At 49.1% G+C, this 18,677-nt stretch overlaps 1 protein-coding gene across 1 annotated transcript; it reads left to right on the top strand.

The window, feature by feature from the left end:
* Positions 1-491: 491 nt before the first annotated feature.
* ZW10 (zw10 kinetochore protein) lies at positions 492-16,187 on the top strand. Its single transcript, XM_060695021.2, has 16 exons — positions 492-674; positions 2,243-2,377; positions 3,364-3,465; positions 3,575-3,652; positions 4,349-4,508; positions 5,459-5,602; positions 6,068-6,259; positions 6,771-6,943; positions 7,214-7,396; positions 8,277-8,515; positions 9,728-9,799; positions 10,527-10,684; positions 12,439-12,569; positions 14,270-14,401; positions 14,651-14,853; positions 15,550-16,187. The coding sequence occupies exons 1-16, from the start codon at positions 558-560 to the stop codon at positions 15,668-15,670; spliced, it is 2,340 nt and encodes a 779-aa protein (XP_060551004.2). The 5' UTR covers positions 492-557; the 3' UTR covers positions 15,671-16,187.
* The last annotated feature ends 2,490 nt before the right edge of the window (positions 16,188-18,677 follow it).

The following is an 18,677-nucleotide window of genomic DNA, read 5'->3' as shown; positions in this document are numbered from 1 at the left end:
GTCTGGGGCTCTCCAGAGCTGCTGGACTGCAAAAACCATAATCCCCAATATTGTGGGAACTGTAGTCCAACACTATCCTGAAGCTGGAGGAAGGGGCCTCTGCACGTACAGATGTCTGCTCATGTGTATCTCTCTTTTTTTCCCCCCTTCAAATCTTTATTGTCAGTGCACAATCATTGCTTGATCTCCGCATGCCCCGTGTTTATATTCCCAGACACGCATCATGCACAGAAAACAAGAGAATGAAGATCTCTCTGTTCCACCCTCCACCTGCAGGGGTGCAACAACCCAAGACCTACCTCCCAAGCCCCTCTAGGCCTTCACCTTTGTGGTCCCAAGCCGGAGAGCCAGCGCCACGATTGGGCGGGGGAAAGGCCAATAAACAGGCCTTCTCTATCCCCAGAGCGGCTCTATGGTAAACGTGGGAGGGGGGAGAGAGAGAGAGAGAAAAAAAAAATGGCCGGCGAAAGGCACGCCGGGAACGGTAGTCGGCGGCGCTGGGCGGGAGAGGCGCGGCGCTTTCCCGTCAGGCCCCGCGCGGCGCGACGGGCGGCGGAATGGCGGCGCGCGGCTCGTCGCTGGTGGAGGCCGTGCTGGCCTGCTCGGGGCGCCCGGAGAAGGAGGGCCTGAGCGGCCGCCTCGCCCGCCTCTCCAGCCGGGCTGAGGAGCTCAAGGTGCGCGGGAGGGGAGGGAGGAGGGAAAAAAAAAAAAAAAAAAAAAAGCAGCGCCCAGAGAGGGGGAGGGGCTTAGCTGGGCCACGCCCCCCTCGGGGAAGTGGGGTGGGGGAGCGCCCTCGCCGAAGGGGGCGTGGCCCAGCTAAGCTCCTCCCCCCTCTCTGGCCCAGAGGGGGCAGCAGGAAAAAAAGGGGGAGGAGCAGCCGTGTTGGGCGGGGCTAAAGGCTCCAAGATGACTGCAAATAGGTGCTTATTGCTCTCTGAGCCTGGTTGGGTTTCCTTGCAGGCGTTTCATGGCCCAACTAGGGAACATCATCAGTGCTACAAGAGAGAGGTGGGGGGAAGAAGAGGAGGAGGATTGTGGGTTCCTTGGTGGTCTCTGAGTTTGGTGGTTTTCTTGCAGACGTTTCATGACCCAACTAGGGAACATCATCAGTGCTAGAAGGGAGTAGGGGATTGTGGAGAGGAGGAGGGGGAGGAGGAGAAGTGGAGTCCTTGGTGCTCTCTGAGCTTGGTGGTTTTCTTGCAGACGTTTCATGACCCAAGTAGGGAACATCTTCAGTGCTAGAAGGGGGGGGGAGGAGGGAGAAGAAAAGGAGAAGAGGAGGAGGAAAAGGACGGAAGGAAGGAAGGAAGGACTGACTAAGGGGTCCTTGGTGCTCTCTGAGCCTGGTTGGGTTTCCTTGCAGGCGTCTCATTACCCAGAGTAGCTATCATCAGCACTAGGGAGGAGGAGGAGGAGGATGAGAAAGGAGAGGAGGAGGAAGATGACTATGGAGTTCTTATTGCGCTCTGAGCCTGGTTGGGTTTCCTTGCAAGCGTCTCATGACCCAAGTAGGGAACATCATCAGTGCTAGTAGGGAGGGGAGGGTTGCAGGGCGGGAGGAGGAGGAGGAAGATGACTATGGCGTCCTTATTGCTTTCTGAGTCGGGTGGTTTCCTTGCATATGTCTCAGGACCCACCTAGAGAACATCATCAGTGCTAGAAGGGGGAGTGGGTTGCAGGGACGAGGCGGAAGATGACTGTGGGGTGCTTATTGCTCTCTGAGCTGGTTGGGTTTCCTTGCAGGCCTCTCGTGACCCAAGTAGGGAACATCTTCAGTGCCAGTAAGGAGGGGGGTTTGTGGAAAGGAGAAGGACTAAGGGGTCCTTGGTGCTCTCTGAGCCTGGTTGGGTTTCCTTGCAGGCGTCTCATTACCCAGAGTAGGTATCCTCAGCGCTAGAAGGGAGTGTGGGGTTTGTGGAGAGGAGGAGGGGGAGTTGTGGGGAGGAGGGCAACTATGGGATCTTTGATGCTCTCTGAGCTTGCTTGTTTTCTTGCAGATGTTTCATGGCCCAAGTAGGGAACATCATCAGTGCTTCGAAGGAGAGGAGTTTGCTCTAAGTTTATATTCAAAGAGTTTGCCCTATCAGTGATAGTTGGGTGGTCTTAGAGGTTCTTTGGTTGGGCTCTTTACTGTTGGCTTGTTTGGCATTGGGGGAATTGTTTATTTGATTGATAGTCTGATGTTAATCTTGGTGTCCTCCTGGTCACTTCCTCCTCTGCACCCGCCCCCCCACCTTTCCAGGAGGAGGTTTGCAGCATGATCAACCAAAGGTATGTGGAGTTCCTGCCCAGCGTGCAGAGTGCCAAGGACCTGGAGAGCCAAGTGGAGGAGCTCTCGGTCGGCATCGACCAGCTGAGATCCAGGATCGAGAACGAGGTGAGGACCGTGGAGGAACCTGCCTTGGCTAAAGAAGTCCCATAGAGGTGGGGTGGGGTACTGAGCCCAGTCATGCGTTGTATTCATAGTTACTGAGAAAGGTATTTTTACCCCGGCTGCTGTGTTTGGTTTTTCCTGCTGTTTATATTTTTTAAGATATAGATTCGCCAGAGCCATTATTTTGAGATGGGCAGCCATATAAATCGAATGAATGAATGAATAAATAATTAGGGTATGGAAGTGCTCCTTTCCTCCCTCCCTCTAGCCCAGAGGTCTTCAAACTTGGCAGCTTTAAGACTTGTGGACTTCCAACTCCCAGAATTCTGTCTTAGAGTCGCCAAGGTTGGGAGACCGGAGCTCCAGATCTTCCTTCCATTTCACTTTTCCATTTTCTTGCGAATGGCAGCTGGTATCTCAGGATTGTTCCTCTTAAAGTAACCTTAGAGGACACCTGTGGTAGTAGTCTAATTAAATTATTATATTCCGATTTATATTCATAAGACAGATTGGAATGAGATCCGATGGCATGGGTGACCAGCCTACCATTAATCATTCATGGGGAGTTTAGCAACTTTTAACATGTGTAGATTTCACACCTCCAGCCAGCGTAGCTTGGCAGCTTTAAGACTAAGCATAGCTGGCTGGAGAATTCTGGGAGTTGAAGTCCACAAGTCTTAAAGCTGCCAAGTTTGAAGACCTCTGCTCTAAGACTTTCTGACTGTCACGTTGTATGTGCCTCCTAAAACCAAGCAGAAATCTCCTTTTTTTTTTTTTTTAAATTTGATTTATATGCCGCCCTTCTCCGGAGACTCAGGGCGGCTTACAATGCGCTAAGCAATAGCCTTCATCCTTTTGTATATTTATACAAAGTCAGCTTATTGCCCCCACAACTGGGTCCTTGCCTCAATTGCCCCCACAACTGGGTCCTTGCCTACTAAGGGAGGTTCTTTTTTGTAAACCAAAGAGATTTAATGGGGTTTCCTCAGGTCCAGCAAGACCTCAACGTGGCCATCGCAGACTTTGCTGACCTGAAGCAGCAGCTGGAGAGGGAGATGCTCGTTCTGAGCGTGTTGAAGCAGCTTCAGGAGGTAAGACAGAGGGGGAAGCTCAGCTCCCCTGCCTGTTTTGGGATCGTCTTGATTTGAGGCTGGCTCTTGAGTTATCGGCCTTCCCCTTTTCTGCTCCCTTTGCCTTCAGTTTGACACCGCTCTCAAACAGTTCGGTACCTTGCTGCCACTGAAGAAGTACACGTCAGCAGCCAGCCACCTAAACAAGGTAGTTCTTGGGGATGGATGCCTCTTTATGTCCCTCGTTGGGTGTCAACCCTGAAGCGGGCCTGGCTGAGGCCGTCTTTGTGGCTTCAGGGTTGCCATAAGGTAACAGAGACAAGTAGGGGGGAATAGTTTATTTGTTTGTTTGTTTGTTTATTTATTAAATTTATATACCGCCCTACTCCCGAGGGACTCAGGGCAGTGAACAGCGAAAGATAAAAATACATGTAATACAAACGTTAAAAACCAATTAAAATATATTAAATACTCTGCTCCCAGATAATTTAAGACATAGTTAACTGGGCTTTTGCAGTCAAAACAAAAAGTTTGTCATGTGGGAACCAAGATCATTCCAACAGGTGGCTGGGAGAGGAGGAGAGAAGTAACCAAGCAGCCGGCCAGCAACACTATTGGACAATGTGACCAATGACCGGGGGTGGGGGGTGGGGGGAGGAACTTTCATTTTTTAATTAGATGAAAGCCGCGGGAACTTTCAGAGTCGGCTTTCACCAGTTGTGCCAATGTGATATATCCAATAAATGGTCCTTCGAGGAATCTACCTGCCTCAGAGTTCTGCTTTCAGTGGGTGCAGGACTTGGAGCGCTGACATCGGGTAGCTTCCAGGCTCCTTGAAAGCGGAATGGCTTAGCTCATGGCAGTCTTTGTGTGACTTATGCAACCTTTTCCCGTGTCCTGCCAGGCCCGGAGAAGCCTGAAAACCATGGAGTCCCGTCGGGGCTTTGAGCTGAAGATTCTGAAGGCGCTCGGCCGGGAGCTCACCATACAGACCCAAAACATTCTGTATATCTTGGATCAGGAGTGGCAGCGAATGGTGGTGTGGAAGCTTCCCCAGACACAAGGTGAAGAGGCTGTTCGGTTGGGCCCGCTCGGCGTTCCTGCTGAGGGGGTCAAGGGGCTGGCTGGGGAATCCTGGGAGTTGAAGTCCACAAGTCTTAAAGCGAACAAGGTTGCTAGACCCCTGAAGTCATTTCCAACCCTGTCACTGAGCAATTCTGATTTGCTGTTTCTGGGGTGGCCTAAAGACCGGGGGCGGGGCAGGGGGATATAGGTGTATAATTTTATCATATGTTATTGTATTTATTGCAATCTCATTTTAAATTGTTTTTATTGGATTTTAGTAATAATTTGTGTGTTTGGAACTCTGCACTTTGATATGGCCCATGGGATAATCAATAAAGTAAAGGAACTACCGTATTTTTCGGAGTATAAGACACACTTTTTTCTCCCCCTAAAAGGGGGTGAAAATTTAGTTGCATCTTATACACCGAATGTAGCCCCGTCCCCCACCCTCCCAGCAGTTTACCTCCTTGCAAGCAAGCAGCAAGAAAAAACATCTCCTTTCAGCTTCAGCACAGCCTCATTAGCACAAGTTGATTGGATCGGCCTCCCGACACTCAGCTGGTTTGCTCTCAGCTGTTTTGCGCAGGGCTCTGCTGCTTGCTGCAAAGAGATAAATTGCTGGGAGCAGATTTTTTTTCCCTTGTGCTAATCAAGCTATACTGAAAATGAAAGTAATGCAGGCTGTTTGTTGTAACGAGGCAAAATTGCTCTGAGGCAGAGGGAGATTTCTTTTTCTTCTTTTCCTCACCAAAAAAGGTAGGTGCGTCTTACACTCTGAAAAATACGGTAATTGACTGCCGGGGGGGGGGGGGATATGTGCCGCAGCTCCTTGCTTGGGATGACTAGAGACTGGAGGGAGAGGCCAGCTTGCTGTTTTTTCAGCTCCTTTTGCCGCTTTGGAACCATGGTTTGCTGTAACCTGGCTGGTGCTCTACCGCTCTTCCCCTAGAACTCAGCTGCCTAGAGGCGGCTACCCAAACAGAGTTGCACCTGTGCCTGTCCACGGAAGATGCGGCCACAGACCCAGGAGTTTCAACGGTCCTGCAGGCTTTCGCCATCCTGGGGGAACTGGAGATGAAGTTCAAGCATTTTGGTAAGTCCTTCCTCCTCCTCCGGCGGCAGCAGCAGCAGGAGAAGCTTCCTGAGTGCGAAAGAGGTTCGGCTTCTGACTTGGCGCCCAGATGTTATAAATTTGGCGCAGGTATATACAAAAAGTATGAAGGCTATTAACAAATTGTAAACTGCACTGAGTCTCCAGAGAAGGGTGGCATATAAATCGAACCAATAAAATAAATAAATAAATAAATAAAATAATGCAGCTGTGCTTTAAAATTCCTTTTCGTCTGGTCCAAAGGGAAGCCTGTTTCTCCCCCCCACCACGGCCCCTCTTTGTCGTCCTCCACAGGCTGTTCTTGTGGGAATTGCCCCCCTCCCCTTGAGCAGAGCGAGGACAGGGCAAGAGAAGATGGCCACAGGCCGCGTTGGGAAAGGGCTGCCACACTGCCATATCCTTCGAGCCCTTGCTCACTGCCCTTCCTTTCCCTCTCCCTCTTGCCAGGACAGTTACTGCTGAAGCACGTCCTCCAGCCTTTGATCTGTTGCCCCTCCTTGCGGCTCTCGATGGAAGAGCCACCCAATGGCGTCGCACTCAAATTTGAGTCCGTGGGCTCCAGCCTGGGCCATCCGTCCCCCTTGGAAGTGTTTGTGAAGCTCAAATCGGTGTTCCGAGTCCTCCACCAACACCTGATGGGTAAGGTCCTCATCCCGCTTGGGCTTAGGAGAAACCTTTGAGGCAGGGGCCGTAGGAAACGGACCCCAGGGGCTTCTGCTCCCATTGCCCATTGGCTCCCAGGGGGTCCCCGTCGGGTGAAGGTTGCAGAAGGAACCACAGTGTCAGACTGCAGTACTGTCTCAAAATTAAATGAATATCCAAACTGCCAATCTTTAAGGAAAACTTTCTTTAATTGAGCTCAGCCACCGGATCATGACTCCGTGGACAAGACTGACCTTTTGCCTCCCAATCCCTCCCTTTCCGACCCCCAAGTCTCTGCTTCTCATTGGCTGTCTTCCAAGTCATTCTTCAGACTCCTTTTCCCTGTCATTTCTCAGGAATGTGCCCCCCTCCCCTGATCTCCACGACAACCAAGCTTCAAAGGGATTTTGCAGGCAAAAGTTTCAGAGTTTATCTTTCACTGTCCTCTGCTCTCTCTTTCTATGCCAGCGTTGCAACGCTGACACACACAGCATTCTCCCTTCTCCAGACACCCCGCTTGGCCGTTGCGAGGGAGAGGAAGGGGAGGAGACCGACCCCAGGCCCGTTTTGGCCGAGGTGCTGGGCAACATGATTTGGAAGAAGATGTCCGACTGCCTCATTTGTGACTGCTTGGTGCACTCCATCCCCAGCAACAGCAGCCAGCTTGCACAGTACACGGAGGTGGGTGCTGCGACCTTTTTCCTCTGGGACCACCTTCCATCTCTCTCTGGGCTGCTTCTTAAATTAGGGAGGAGGGGGCAGGAGGTTTGCCCAGGAGACCGAAGTGAAATTCTGAAATTTTATGCTTTTTAGCACATGCTTTTTCTTAATACAGGTAGTCCCGACTTACTTCATTGGGTGTCCGTTCAGAGTTACGGTATATTGGCTGATCTCAGGTGATGGACTGACCTCCTTTCTATGCCTCCCCCCCTCCCCCAATCCCACCCCCAGGTTATTAACGCAACAGAAGACTTCGAAAAAGCCTTAAAGGACATGAAGTTCCTTCCGGAGGATTCCGTGGACCTGTTGACCTATGCCCGCAATGTTAACTGCCATTTTGCCAACAAGAAATGCCAAGATGTCATCGTGGCAGCCAGAAACCTGATGACCTCAGAAATACACAACACCGTGAAGGTAGTGGAGCATGGGTGTTGGTTCACTTAAAGCAACCGGATACCCTTTTTCTCTTGTTCGCGTCTGTCTTGGAAAAGGTACTTGGTGTGTAAGTCAGGCTTCTCTCTGTGTGTGTGTGTGTGTGTGAGAGAGAGAGAGTCCTTGTCAAATTAAGATCTGTTTTAAGCAAGAAGTATTCTCAAAGTGATCCACTTGGCCCACCTGTTTCCAGAGTGTATTACCTGGTGGCAGGTACTGTATTTTTCGAAGTATAAGACGCACCTTTTCCCCCCCAAAAAAAGAGGGTGAAAATCTGGGTGTGTCTTATACTCCGAATGTAGCCCTGCCCAGCTTCTCAAACGGAGGTTTCAGAGGCTGAAAAAAAGCATCAGAAACGAAGCTTCAAAAAAGAAGCCTCCAAACAGAGCTTCAGAGGCTTTTTTTCTGTAGCTCTGTTTCGGAGGCTTTCAGAGGCAGGAAAAAAAGTTTTTTCTAAAACAGAGTTTCAGAAGTTTCAGAGGCAGAAAAAAAAAGTAAAAAGAAAAGCAAGGCAGAGAGCTCACAACCAAGGAACCTGTTGCTAAAATTCACCTCTGGAAACAGCTGATTGGGGGTATTCCGGGAGGCCAATCCACCCACCAATCAGCTTTTTTCTTATTTTCCTTCCCAAAATCTAAAGTGCATCTTATACTCCGGTGTATCTTATACCCCGAAAAATACAGTAGTTACCGAAATTGGGAGAGAGAAGAACCAGCTGCAGTTCTGCCTTTGGCATCTGCCAGCCCTCAAATTGCCCGCAAAACATTCTGATTCCTTGGGGCGGGGGGACGAGGGGGGGGGCTCCACGTTTAAGAAACTGACCCGGAACCAAACCAAAGGAACCTTCCTTTCCTTCCCCCAGGTCACCCCAGACTCTATGGTAACTCTCCCCACCCTGCCTACCTCCGGAGCCGGGGACCAGTCCAAGGTGCCGGAAGGGCCCGAGCTGCTTCTCAAGCAGGTGACTAACTTGGAGAACAAGACCAAGCTGAGCCGCCACACCTTTTCTTTCCCCACCTGCCGCATCAGCGACTCGGTCCAGAGATTGATGGCTTTGGCCTATCAGACGCTCCAGGAGGCCTCTGGCAGCTCTGACCAATGGTGAGTGACGGCTGCTCACAGTTGAGGTCCCAACACCTCTCAATAAGAGTTGAAATGTTAAAAAGGGCAAGAGACGATGGATAGATGTAGAATGTTTCTTACTATAGTGGTTATTTTATTAAGAGTTAGGGGAAAAAAAGAAATTGGGCAAATAGTATTATGTATACTGACGTATAATAGAATATATTATAATTACAATGTATACACAATTGTTAGAAGTTGAAAGATTATGATTATGTATATCTAAATAACCTGTTTCCCCGAAAATAAGACATCCCTTCATAATAAGCCCAATTGGGCTTTTGAGCGCATGCACTAAGATAAGCCTCCCCCCTGAAAATAAGCCCTCCCCGAAAATATTTAAACGCAGAGCTGGAAATCAGGTAAGACGGCAAGAGGAGCCCCCATCTTGCTCTGCGCCCCAAAATAATAAGACCTCCCCGAAAATAAGGCCAAGCTCTTATTTCAGGGTTCAAAAAAATATAAGACAGGGTCTTATTTTCAGGGAAACACGGGTAGTATGATTATTACTATTGTATATAAAGTATATTGACCCGTTTTCGCGGGTGTTTGTACGTAGGTCTTTGGTTATTCGGGTTTTCTCCCGCGTAAAATTGGAGGTTTCTTGGCAACATTTCTACGAAGTCTCATTCGTCATCTTCAGGCTGGTGTTCTCGGCTTCGTGCTTCTAGGAGCAATGAGAACACCAGCCTGAAGATGACGAATGAGACTTCGTAGAAACGTTGCCAAGAAACCTCCAATTTTACGTGGGAGAAAACCCGAATAACCAAAGACCTACATATATATATATATGCATATTCTTTCTAGCCAGGTTTTACCTACGTAAGCTAAGATGTTCTGCAGCCCTAGTTAACATCTTAGCTTACGTAGGTAAAACCTGGCTAGAAAGAATATGCACATAAAAGCCTATGAAAAAGAAAAAGAAATATATATATATATATATATATATATATATATATATATATATATATATATATATATATATATATATATATATATATATATATAAAACAATCGATGGTTTGCTTCTTAACCGTCTTGGTGTTGGGTTTCTGGGGGTGTGAAGGCCGGCTGCCCTGCATTTCCTCAAGCGAGGACCTTCCAGGCTTGCTTAAGACAGCCGGCAAATCCCCCTTTTTGGGGTCTGGAAAAGCAGATGTGATGCAGTTCCTCTCTCCTCTTCTCTGGCAGCTGCATCCAGCTCTTCTACCTGGTGCGGAACATCTTCCATCTCTTCTGCGACGTGGTGCCCATGTATCATAAGTGAGTGACGGCCGTCCTTGAGGGGGAAATCAGCCCAGGCCAGAGGGGTGCTAGGCTCTGACTTAACCTGTTGAATTACGGGCTGTCCTTGACTTAACGACCGTAACGGAGCCTGGAATTTCCCATCAGAAGTCCTGGCAGTCATAAGTCACATAACTAGACCCGATTTTATGACTTCTTTTGTGCGGTGGTCATTAAGCGAACATGGCCACGGCTGTTAAGCAGATCCATTTATTCCTATGGATGTTTTTGCCAGAAAGTGGCCCCAAAGACCAGAAACCGGCAAAAAACGGGGTTGTGCAGCCATCCAAACTCTTAAAACCGGGTCATAAGTAGCCTTTGGGAGGGTCCAAGGGTCAAACAGTCACTAAGCAACAGGTCATTAGAAGAGGACTACCTCTATTGCGTTCTCCTTTTACATTTGTGGAGTTACATTAAAGCACTAAGAACTTTCTAACCCTTTAAAACCCTTGGCAACTTTTAAGCCTGGCGGACTTCAACTCCCAAGCTGGCTGGGGAATTCTGGGAGTTGAAGTCCGCCAGGCTTAAAAGTTGCCAAGGTTGGAGACCCCTGCTTGAAAACACGGAGGACTTTATAACTTCTCAAAAGCGTATTCAGTGAACTGTTGTAACCTGGAGGGAAACGGCACCACATGTGCGGAGACCCCCCCACGTTCTCTAAGGACCCTCCTCTCTTCTTCATCTCCCTCCCCCCCCCCACCCCCAGGGAAAACCTTCAGAAACTTCCCCAGCTGGCTGCCATTCACCATAACAACTGCATGTACATCGCCCATCACCTCCTGACCATGGGCCACCAGTTCAGGAGTCGGCTGAGTGACGGGACAGCCACCTTCGTTGACTTGGTGCCCGGGTTCAGGAAACTGGGTGAGTCTGGGAGTTTTGTGGGGCGTTTGAGTAGTAGATCCTCTGCCTCTCAAGCTAGACGGTTTCCCAGTGTAGCACTGCATTTTTTTAAAAAATTTGATTTATATGCCGCCCTTCTCCGGAGACTCAGGGGGGCTTACAGTGCGCTAAGCAATAGCCTTCATCCTTCTGTATATTTATACAAAGTCAGCTTATTGCCCCCACAAACTGGGTCCTCAATTTACCTACCTTAGAAAGGATGGAAGGCTGAGTCGACCTTGAGCCTGGTGAGATTCGATCTTACTTTAATTGCAGACAGCTGGTGTTAAATTACAGTGCTTCTGTCTGCTGAGCTAAACCAGGCTCCTCATTAAAATGTACTTCATCAGTACCAAACGTGTTGGTTGCTTCTCCTGAGTCTATCCCTGGTGAACACAGTTCAGATTTTAGGCTGTTTCCCAGAAAGGGGAGGGGTCTCACTTCACAGAAGTTTTTCTGTTGAGAGTCCTTTGGGGGGTATTTCTGGGTGAACCATCCCAGAATGCAAACGGCCTTCCCTCTTTTCTAAATTAATATATATGGAGAATTTTATATGTATAAAAGTCAAATCTAATGGGAAAAGGTGCAAGAAAAGAGAAAAGAAACTAAAGTTACTGTCAAGGTTCCAAGTAATACATCCCCAGCAATAAGAACTCAGAGGCAGGCATATTCCTCAAAGAACATTTTATTGAGATACCCCGTTTTCCCCCAAAATAAGACATCCCCTGATAATAAGCCCAATCAGGCTTTTGAGCGCATGGCAATAAGGCCAAGCGCTTATTTCAGGGTTCAAAAAAATATAAGACGGGGTCTTATTTTCAGGGAAACATGGTAGGTAGGTAGGTAGGTAGGTAGGTAGATAGGTAGATAGATAGATAGATAGATAGATAGATAGATAGATAGATAGATAGATAGATAGAAGAGAGAGAGAGATAGCAGATAGATAGATAGATAACTGATAGATAGAAGAGAGAGAGAGATAGCAGATAGATAGATATAGATGATAGATAGATAGATAGATAGATAGATAGATAGATAGATAGATGATAGATAGATAGATAGATAGATAGATTAGATACCCTGTTTCCCCCAAAATAAGACATCCCCTGATAATAAGCCCAACCGGGCTTTTCAGCGCATGGCAATAAGGCCAAGCGTTTATTTCAGGGTTCAAAAAAATATAAGGCAGGGTCTTATTTTCGGGGAAACACGGTATATCATATTGGCACAAGCTTGGTGGAAAACCAGCTCTTAAGTTCCCACCGGTTTTAATTAAAACAAAAGCTTGTCTCTTCCCTCCCCCCAGCAGTCATATGATCCAATCAGCATACAGTCCAGTTGCTAGGTGACCTCAGTCTCCTCCTTCCAAACACCTGCAGAAATGTCCTTGATTCCCAGGGGAAAGAACTTATTCTGGCTACAGCCACCCCAGCTATCTCTACACCCCTCTCCCTCCCTGCCCCTCAACTCCAGGGTGTGTCAGCCCTGAAGCAATGTGAAGACTAAACCCTCATAGGAAAGGCTACAAGATGGCCACAGTTAGGCCAACTTTCAGGGTTGACAGCTACTTTTCTCTGAGCTATAAAAATAAAAATTCCCCAGCAGTAAAATACCTGTTTTGCCAAAATAATAATGATGATGACTGGAGTGGTTGTTGGGTTCCCTACCAAGATTTTTCTCCTCTCCTCTTCCCCCCCCCCTTGAAATCCGGGCCATTGACTTCTTCTTCTCCCCAGGAACAAAGTGTTTCCTTGCCCAGATGCGGGTTCAAAAGGAGGAGCTTCTGGAGAGACTCTCCATCTCGAGGAATTTCTCCAACCTGGACGATGAGGACAACTACTCTGCAGCCAACAGAGCTGTCCGTCAGGTCAGGAACGGGGTGGGCACTCGGCGGAACCTGGAAAATTAGCCCCCCAGATTCCATCAGGTCTCTCACTGGTCCTAAATAGACCCTGAACGTAACAGCCTCTCTCTCTCTCTCTCTCTCTCTCTCTCTCTCTCTCTCTCTCTCTCTCTCTCTCTCTCTCACACACACACACACACACACACACACAAGCACAGAGAGAGTTTTTTTGTTTGCTGAAGCCTCTGGCTAAAACAATCTGTTTTTTGTCAAGGATGGAGGAAAAGGAACTGTTAGTACAGGAACAGAGGCTGTCAATCGGACAAGACTGACCTTTTGCCCCCCAATCCCTCCCTTTCCGATCCCCAAATATCTGCTTCTCATTGGCTATCTTCCAAGTCATTCTAGTGACTTCTTGTCTCGTCATTTCACAGGAATGTCCCCCCTCCCTTCATTTCCACGACGACCCAGCTTCAAAGGGATTTAGCAGGCAAAAGTTCAGGGCTTATCTCTCTCCTCTCTATGCCAGCGGTGAGACGCTGACAGGTCGCAGTGCCCCTTGGGTCCCCGTTTGCGACCTTCTGACAAGCAAAGTCCACGGGGAAACCCAATTCAGTTAACAAGCGTGTTGCTAATGGATGAACTGCAGTCATTCCCTTAACGAACGCGGCGAGAAAAGTCGCCTGATCCGGCAAAACTCACTTAACAAATTTCTCACTTAGCAACATAAAGTTTGGACTCAATTGAGCCAGGCTAAGATTCGATATTGGGATAAAACTCAAATATTAGAAATCCAAATCTTTGATCAAGACAGAAGTGCCTCTCCCGTGCCAAGGTGCTGAGATGACAAACGGTATTTGACGTAGGTACAGAATTGTAAAAGGGCAAACTGACCCTAACCAGATACATTCTGTTGTTTAATGTTTATTGTACCCCAAATGTCATGTAGATTTCAGAGAGAAAATACTGTTTCCCTTACTGTCCTCTTTACTGCTTGTGAGGCGTCTTCTAGCCTCTTATCTCCTTTTGTTATGTCTTGAGCTCCGGAGCTGAGAACCTGAGCCTGTGGGAAAAGGGCTGTTATGTCTTTCCTAGAGATAGATTAAAGGGTAGCTTCTACGTGTGAAATGCATCACTCTCTGTAATAATTTTGCCTTTAAACTGTATAAATACATGGCCAGAAAAAACCATCGGCGTTCAGACCCTTTTCTTGTCTTTGGACTGTTTGAACCTTGCGCAAATAAACTCTTTCCTGCATTGAAGAGCTTGCCCAGTCCGTTATTTTGTCTACAACACAATTGTGGTTGTAAGTTGAGGACTCCCTGTACTCACCAATGTTACAAGAGTCTTAACAGACTGAGACCGCATTCTTAACTTTGGGAACGGTTAGATGAGGCTCCAGGGATGCTGGGGGAGATCAGGCCTCTGCTGCTTTCTGCAGCGCAAGGACTCCAAGCTTGGTCCCCGCTTAACGCCTCCTCCCAGTCTAGCTGGAGATTCCACCCCCACCACCTCCTCCTGAACCTGCTGCCAGTTCGTTTTTCCACGGATTTTCCACTGACTCCTTGCCTGACGAGAGAGAGGAGGGGAGGTTCTACCATCCTCGCTCTTCCACTTTCCAGGATTTATTCGCTTCTCCGGCTCTGCCCACAAAGCAGTCGGTTCTCTCCCTGACCGCTTCTGCTCCTCGCGGAGGCTAAAAGGGCCGTTTCACTTCCTTCCAGGTTCTGCACCAACTGAAGAGGCTTGGCAAAATCTGGCAGGATGTTCTACCGGTCAACATCTACTGCCGGGCCATGGGAACGCTGCTGAACACTGCCCTTGTGGAAATCATCAGCAGGATCATTGCTCTGGAGGTGAGGACTGAGCACGACACGGTATGTGTGAGTGTGTGAGTGAGTGAAGGAGTCTCCACACAGACGCATTTCTGGAGGTCCAGCTCTGCTTCTTGACGTGTTGGCTCATCAGATCCATTCGATCCTACGGGAACGCGGCTGTCAGTGACAGGGCAGAAGAGAAGCCCACCCTGGAAAGCCTTGTGGGTGGGGGGGGGGATAGGTCATCCTCTCCTCCTCCTCCCTTGGCCACTCTCTCTTCCCTTGCAGGACATCTCCGCTGAGAACGCCGACCGGTTGCATGCCCTGTGCAAGACCGTGGTGGACGAGGGGCCCCGGGTCTTCGTGCCCCTTCCGGAAGAAAAGGAGAACCGGCACTTCCAGGAGGAGGTGCCAGTCTACGTGCCCAGATGGATGATGTTCCAGGAGCTCATGTTGGTCTTGCAGGCCAATCTGCAAGAAATCGTGGACAGGTGGGAGTCTCACCTGTTCCTCTGTCTAGTTGCATGTGGGGGGTGGGGAAAGAATCACAACCCAGAGGAAGCAGAGATGGTGGGGCTTCTCCATCTGCCCTGGGCCCCCTCCCAGTCAGAAAGTTTAATCGAGGGCAGGAGTGGGCAGCTAGCTCTGGCAACTTTTCCCCCTGTGGACTTCAACTCCCAGAATTCCTGGACCAGCCATCCTGGAATTTGAAGTCCACAGGTGGTAAAGTTGCCATAGTTGCTGGCTCCTGATCTTAGGCAAAGCAGTTGGACAAGTAAAGTGGTAACAGTTCCGTGCTGCTTTGGTATATTGGATTCTTCTGAGCTCTCGGTTTTTCAGAAGAAATTGTTATCCTTCGTACAGCAGCTCGGCTTGAGAAGGGAGGAAGAAATCGGTCGAGGATCCGTGATGAGAACAGGGGAAGCCACAACAACGCTTAGGCCTCCTAATCCAGGGGTCTCCAACCTTGGCAACTTTAAGACTTGTGGACTTCAATTCCCAGCAAAGCTGGCTGAGGAATTCTGGGAGTTGAAGTCCACAAGTCTTAAAGTTGCCAAGGTTGGAGACCCCTGTCCTAATCAACCAGACTGTAGGAGGGGGTGCTAAAAAACTGCCTTGCCCTTCTCTCTTCCCTTGCCTTCTGCCTTCTGAAACCCCAACTTTCTCCTTTGCTTTCTCCTCCGAAGGTGGGCGGGCAGCAAAGGGCCCCTGGCCGCGGAGTTCTCCCCCAGCGAGGTGAAGACCCTCATCCGAGCCTTGTTCCAGAACACGGAGCGGAGGGCAGCTGCTTTGGCCGCCATCAAGTAGCGTCTGCCCCTCGGAAAGACCGTCCTGGCCCTGCCACACTCCCTGCAGCTGAGGCTGCTCCTTCCCCGGTCTCCCCTTCCCCTTCTTGGGGTTCTGCCTGGGCCCGATGTGTCCAGAGGTTCCTGGAGCTGTTCCGTGGTCATTTCGAAGCCCATCCAGTAGCCCACCGTCTCTGGACCTCAGGAAACGACTTTTCCCAGCAGGACACGTGATCCACTGACTCGTCCTTCTGCCCAAAGAAGATCCCAGCTGGTCCAGATCTTGGACACGGCCCTGCTTCCTCCGTTTGGCCGAGCCCAGTTGGCTTGCTGGACCTCTGGGCAACGGCACCTCAAAAGCCGGGCGTGAAGAAACGGCATCTATGCAGCTTCTTCCCAAGGGAGCCTCTCTTCTCGCGCACCTTATCGCTTCTCTTTTGCAAGTGGCTTCTAAAGCACACCTGACTTGAAGGGGGGGGGGGGAAATAAATCAACTTTCCAGCAGAAGCCTTTTCAAGGCTCTTAAAAGTGCCAAAGCAGCCTTGATTTTACCGGCCTCTTCCTTTACTCTCTGGTGTTGGGATGGGGAGGAGGAAGGTGGGGGGGGGGAGATTGTAGTGACTGGATTTAAAAGAAGGGAAAAAGGGACGGGGGTGGCTGGTCCTGCCCCCCACCCTCTACCCCCCATTGGCTGCCCCGCTTCCTGTTCCCCAAGCACCCTTGAGCCTTTTGTCATGGGAGAATCCTCTGGGCTTTCAGAAATTCTGCTCCCATGGAAGTCGGTCTTCACTGAACCAGTGTCTGGCATGGGGACTGCAGCAGGTTGGTCAAGCAACAAGGGTGAGGCTGGGGCTCCCTTATGTCCCCTTTCTTGATGCCCAGCACCTGCCCAGATGCCTCTTGGTGCATTTTCCTCCATGCCAGGTCTCTCCCTGGTCAAATCCCTGCATATTGGCAGTTTGTAAACATTCTTGTCTTATTGGCGAGCATCTTTTTTTCCCCCCTATCCCTTCATGTGTAGAATCTGAGGGCATCTCTCTCATAAAACCCTCCCCAGGTCCAGCATTTGAAAGGGCAAATAGTGCTTTGGGTGCGATGCCCGTCTCCGATTTGAGTTTGTTTTGCATTTAAAATGGAAGTGCTGCCTGCACAGAATAGAAGCCACTCCCTGCCCTGATTAAAAGAAATGCTCAAATTATTATTATTATTATTTTTATTTTACTTTAGATTTATATACCGCCCTTCTCCCTAGGGACTCAGGGCGGTGTACAGCCAAGTAAAAACACATAAATACATAATACATAGATTAAGAACAGATTAAAAGGAAATATCTCAATTTGGCCCAAAATTTAAAAAGACGAACGAATTTAAAATCATTTAAAAGGATTTGTTAGGCCAGCCCGGCTTGTTGAAAAAGGAAAGTTTTAAGGGAGCGGCGGAAATTAGGGGTGGGGGAAGTGCTTGGATTAACTATTTTGGGGGGGGGGATATTTTGAGGATATGATTTCAGCCATGTAGCCTCTTGCATGCTCCTGTATTACCTTCAGAGGTGGATTAATTTGTTCCTTGTTTTCCAGCCTGCTTGCCCTCATGGATAAACCTGAGGAGTTGCTGTTTTAACCTTAGGATTTGGGCTTAATTGCTTTTGATCACCAATCTGCATCTTTCACTTACCGTGTTTTGTCCAACCTTGGCAACTTTTAAGGCCTATGGACATCCACTCCCAGGATTTCCTAGCCAACCACGCTGGCCGGGGGATTCTGGGAGACGAAGTCCACAGGTCTTCAAGTTCGCAAGGTTGCTGCTGACGAACTCCCCCCCCCCTTTGTGCTAAGAGATCCTTCCACTTTGCTGTTTCCCACGCGGGCATCTTACGGAAGGAGTCCCAGAGAAAACCAGCTTTCAGAGCCCCCTTTGCCTCTTCTCACCCCTCACCACCCTCCTTTCAGATTATGAACCATCTTGTTGGCCTTGCTAATCTCTTCCTCCTTCCTTAATTATCCTGAAACCCAGAGAAAATCCTGCTCTCTCACGCAGCTCTCTTTTTCATTTCCTCAAACGCTCCGTCCCACATTTATTCCTCCTGCCTCTGCCGCCCTGGGCGTGTTGTGCCAATTAATCACTGGCCGTAGTCTGTGAGCTGTTGCAGTGGGCACAGCAGTTGTTAAGCGCAGGTAAAGTTTCGGAGAGCCCTCGGTCTTGCCACAGACTCCGGATTTCCTGGCGACGCCCCAGCAACTTAAACTCTACTAACCCAGCAAGTGTCTCGAAGGAGCAGGAGGAGAGGGCGGGCAGCTTGTCTTTTTGCAGGATGGCACCAATCTTGAGCTCAGCAGGGTCACCGCATGCCTGCGAGGTGAAATGGGACATTTCAAGGCCCTTGAGGATGAGACCGGAAGGCAGTCTCGTTTGGCAACTTGTTCCCCTTGCAGCCATTAATTGGGGGCACTGAAGCAATCCCCGGGCAGGGATCTGGGGTCCCAGGGTTAATTGGCTGCCCTGGGCAGAGCCTGGAGGGTGGCCCCGTGTTGCTCCTGCTTAACTTCAGGCATTTGAAAGGTGTTAAGGGACCAAGTGGGGCGGTGGAGCTAAAGTACCAGCTGGAAAAAAAGTCTCACTTGCCTTCTGCATGCTTCAGCCTTCTCCCTCTCCTCCCCAGTTGAACCCCCAATTGGAATCTTGCTGTACTCCTTGGATAAATTTGCTTGCTGTTTTCTACACTTCTTAAAATCCTGCTGCAATTGGGTGTCTCCAAGTCCTGTGGTCCGAGTGACAAACGGTGTTCTTATTTGCTGGACTGCTTTGGTGTGAAGCCATTTTATTTATTTATTTTTATTTGATTTGATTTTTATACCGCCCTTCTCCCATAGGACTCAGGGCGGTGAACAGCCGAGATAAAACATAGCATATAAAATTGAAAAAACAATTTAAAAGACATTAAATAATTTCGGCCCTCAATTTAAAACAACCCAGTTAAAACCAATTTCAAATTAAAACCGAAAGGATGGGATATAGATGTGTTTTCAGGG

Source organism: Pantherophis guttatus, chromosome 9 (genome assembly GCF_059756535.1).
Source record: "Pantherophis guttatus breed Tessera chromosome 9, ASM5975653v1, whole genome shotgun sequence".
Classification (NCBI taxonomy): Eukaryota; Metazoa; Chordata; class Lepidosauria; order Squamata; family Colubridae; genus Pantherophis; species Pantherophis guttatus.
Note: the sequence above shows the minus strand (reverse complement) of the source record. Positions and strands in the feature narration are given on the sequence as shown.